We start from the raw sequence: 2,906 nt of genomic DNA, 5'->3' as shown, positions 1-2,906 counted from the left end.
AAAAACGAAAGAAAAACCTCTGCAACCCACTTGTCAATATCCCACAATCGTCCTGATCCAGAAGGAGACGATGAGGATCCCGATGACCACGCCGATGACGATGGGCCACCACGGCGTGTCTTGGGGCCCGCAGTCGCACACCAGCCTCTCCGGCACGTACTCGCACGGCCTGGTCGAGGAGGAGGTCGAGGAGGAGGTGGAGGGGGAGGTGGAGGTCGAGGAGGAGGTGGGGGAGAAGGTGGAAGAAAAAGAAGAAGAAAAAGAAGAAGAAAAAGAAGAAGAAGAAAAAGAAAAAGAAGAAAAAGAAGAAAAAGAAGAAAGAAGAAAAAGAAGAAAAGAAGAAAAAGAAGAAGATTAAAAGAAAAAAAAAAAAAAATAAAAATAAGGGAGAAGAAAGAGGGGTAGGAGGTAGTGGCGAAGGGGGGAGAAGGAGGAGAAAGAAGAAAAAAAAGGAGTAACAACAATATTGATAATCAACAGTAAAACACCAGCAAACAACACGCGGAATTAAAACAGAGAAACCAATGAATGTGAGAATATATTTCAAAAATAAAAATGATGTTGACAATGGCGGTAATGGCAATATAAACAATAAAATAATGATAACAAAATAGCAACTAAAACGATAATGATAATAAAGTTAATAGATGAAGAGGTGCAAATTACGAAGCAATAAAACAAACAACAAAAAAAAGAAGATAGAAAGGGGTATAAACAACATAAAGGAAGAAATGGGAGGATAATGGGAAAATTGGAGAGACCCCCCCCAAAAAAAAAGAAAGAAAGAAAGAAAGAAAGAAAAAAAAAACAAAGAAGTTGAAAATTCGATTAAACCGAAAATAGGAAAAAGAAGAGCATAGAAAACTATCAAAGGCAAAGAAAAAAACAGAAAATGAGGCAAAATGAAGAGAAAAAGTAAAAAAAAAAAAAAGCAAACGAAACAAAAAACAATCTATAAAAAACAATAACAACAACAACAATAATAAGGCCAATATTTACGGTTTGGACGCACTAATCCAGGGCAAACTGAAAACGATATTCTTGTAGAGTACAAAAAGTTACAGTCGTCGGCTCAGGAGCAAATCTGCAGACACGGACGGTAACGCCACAAAGGCAAAAGAGAGATAAGTTGACGCACAGTCGCTCGCCTTTTCTGCCGTAGTGCGCACCTACGTCATCGCGACGTCACGACCAATCGGGAGGCGGCAGTTTAGCAGATTTTTAATTGCTTATTAAAGATGGAGTATAATATTCCATATACTTTATCATGCAAATATACACGGTCATCTGTTTACTGTTCATATTTATTCGCATTTTAGCCGTTTTTACGTGTAAAAAATATGTTTCCATGCTTTTTTTCTCAGACTTACTAAGATTTTGAATGGCTTAACTACACAAACAATACAGCCAATGCTTAAGCTATTACGAGTATGCAAACAACACCTGCACATTTCTGGACCACACCGGTGACCTGCCTCATTCTTCTCAGTGACAATGTCCGGTGTGTGTCATCTGTGCTTTGGTGGTGTGTTAGACTTCCATTCTGAATTTAATGGAAAAACAGAAGACTTATTATTTCTTTTTTACAGGAACATGGACTCCTTATTAATTAAAAATAAGTGTGAAAAGTCTAGTTAATGTCTAGTCTGCGATTTGCAGACTAGACATTAAGAACAAAAATTTTAGATACGACAAATCTAGAAAAATTCACAATAGAATTGTGAGGTGTAATTATAAAGCAAAAAATCTATATTTCATTAAACTTGGTTCACAAAATCAAATATAGACATTGAAATAAATATACATACATATTTTTGTTAATTTTTATTTGAGAGATTATTTCCCTTACTCTCTGGTAGGAGACGAACTGAAACTCTCTGACAAAACAATTTGCGACAAGGGAAGTTTTTGCCGAGAAGTGATTATTGCTTGGCGACTAAACAATAGCGCTGACAAGATCGGTTGCCCTGGCACTGCAGCAGAAATTGACGAGTCGAAATTCGGTAATCGAAAATACAACGTATGCAGATTGGTTGACGACCAGTGGCTTTTCGGTGTGCCGGGAAAGTAGGATTTTTTTTATTTTATTATTCTTTTTTTATTCCGGCGCCCTCCAGGGATACCGAGATCCTTCTAGCACTTATAAAAGATCGTATTAAAGAACCACCATCGCCAGCGACTGCTAGAAGGCATATAGTTGCCTTAAGAAAAAGAGCTTTTAGCACCTGACTGCAAACCATGGCCCGTGCGGCGTCTTTGATGCGCATCCCGGATTCGAAGCGAAGACATCGCTTCCTCCTTGCCGCTGCTAATTTGTTCCCTCAGCAGTAAGGTACGTCGTCATATCGTTTACGTTTTATTATTATTATTATTATTATAATTCTTTTTATTATTATTATTTATTATTATTATTATTATTTTTACTCTGCATATCCTTTTTGGTAACAGTGAGAGTAAAAGAGGTATGAGATGGGGTCCAGGGTACCTTGTCCCTTCGTTAAGTGAATAAATAAACTGGTAAGTAAAAAACGAAGCCCTGTTTCAAATTCTATCTTGCCGTGCATATCGAGGTGCAGAGATTGTTTGCCGGGTGGTGTTGGTGGCGGAGGCCCCCAACAATCCTCCCCTTGGACAGTGCCCGAAGGGACGCCCAGGCACGGCAATTTGGACTCTGGAGTCCTAATTTTCAAATATGGCGGGCATAATCGAACTCTCGCATTTTTTTATCATAAAAGTTTGGCTCGAACATCCGGAAAGTCGCATTCTTTGATCTTCGTAAATATCCGAAAAGTCGATTTTTTTACAGTCATAATTTCCTGTGGTCATCTACTGACACCCACATCATACTGAGGCCAATCTTTATCCCCCCCCCCCCCAAAGAAAAAAAATCCCCGTGCTCCCCAAGA

General features: G+C 38.7%; 1 protein-coding gene across 1 annotated transcript in view; it reads right to left on the bottom strand.

Moving 5' to 3' along the window:
- LOC119595198 overlaps window positions 1–2,906 on the bottom strand; it is a gene marked incomplete in the record, with an annotated part of 53,079 nt that overhangs the window by 47,362 nt on the left and 2,811 nt on the right. Inside the window, 1 exon segment of the mRNA XM_037944366.1 lies at window positions 46–169. Within this exon segment, the coding sequence (XP_037800294.1) occupies window positions 46–169 (124 nt within the window).

The sequence above is a fragment of the Penaeus monodon genome, chromosome 35, assembly GCF_015228065.2.
Source record: "Penaeus monodon isolate SGIC_2016 chromosome 35, NSTDA_Pmon_1, whole genome shotgun sequence".
In the NCBI taxonomy this organism is placed as follows: domain Eukaryota; kingdom Metazoa; phylum Arthropoda; class Malacostraca; order Decapoda; family Penaeidae; genus Penaeus; species Penaeus monodon.
Note: the sequence above shows the minus strand (reverse complement) of the source record. Positions and strands in the feature narration are given on the sequence as shown.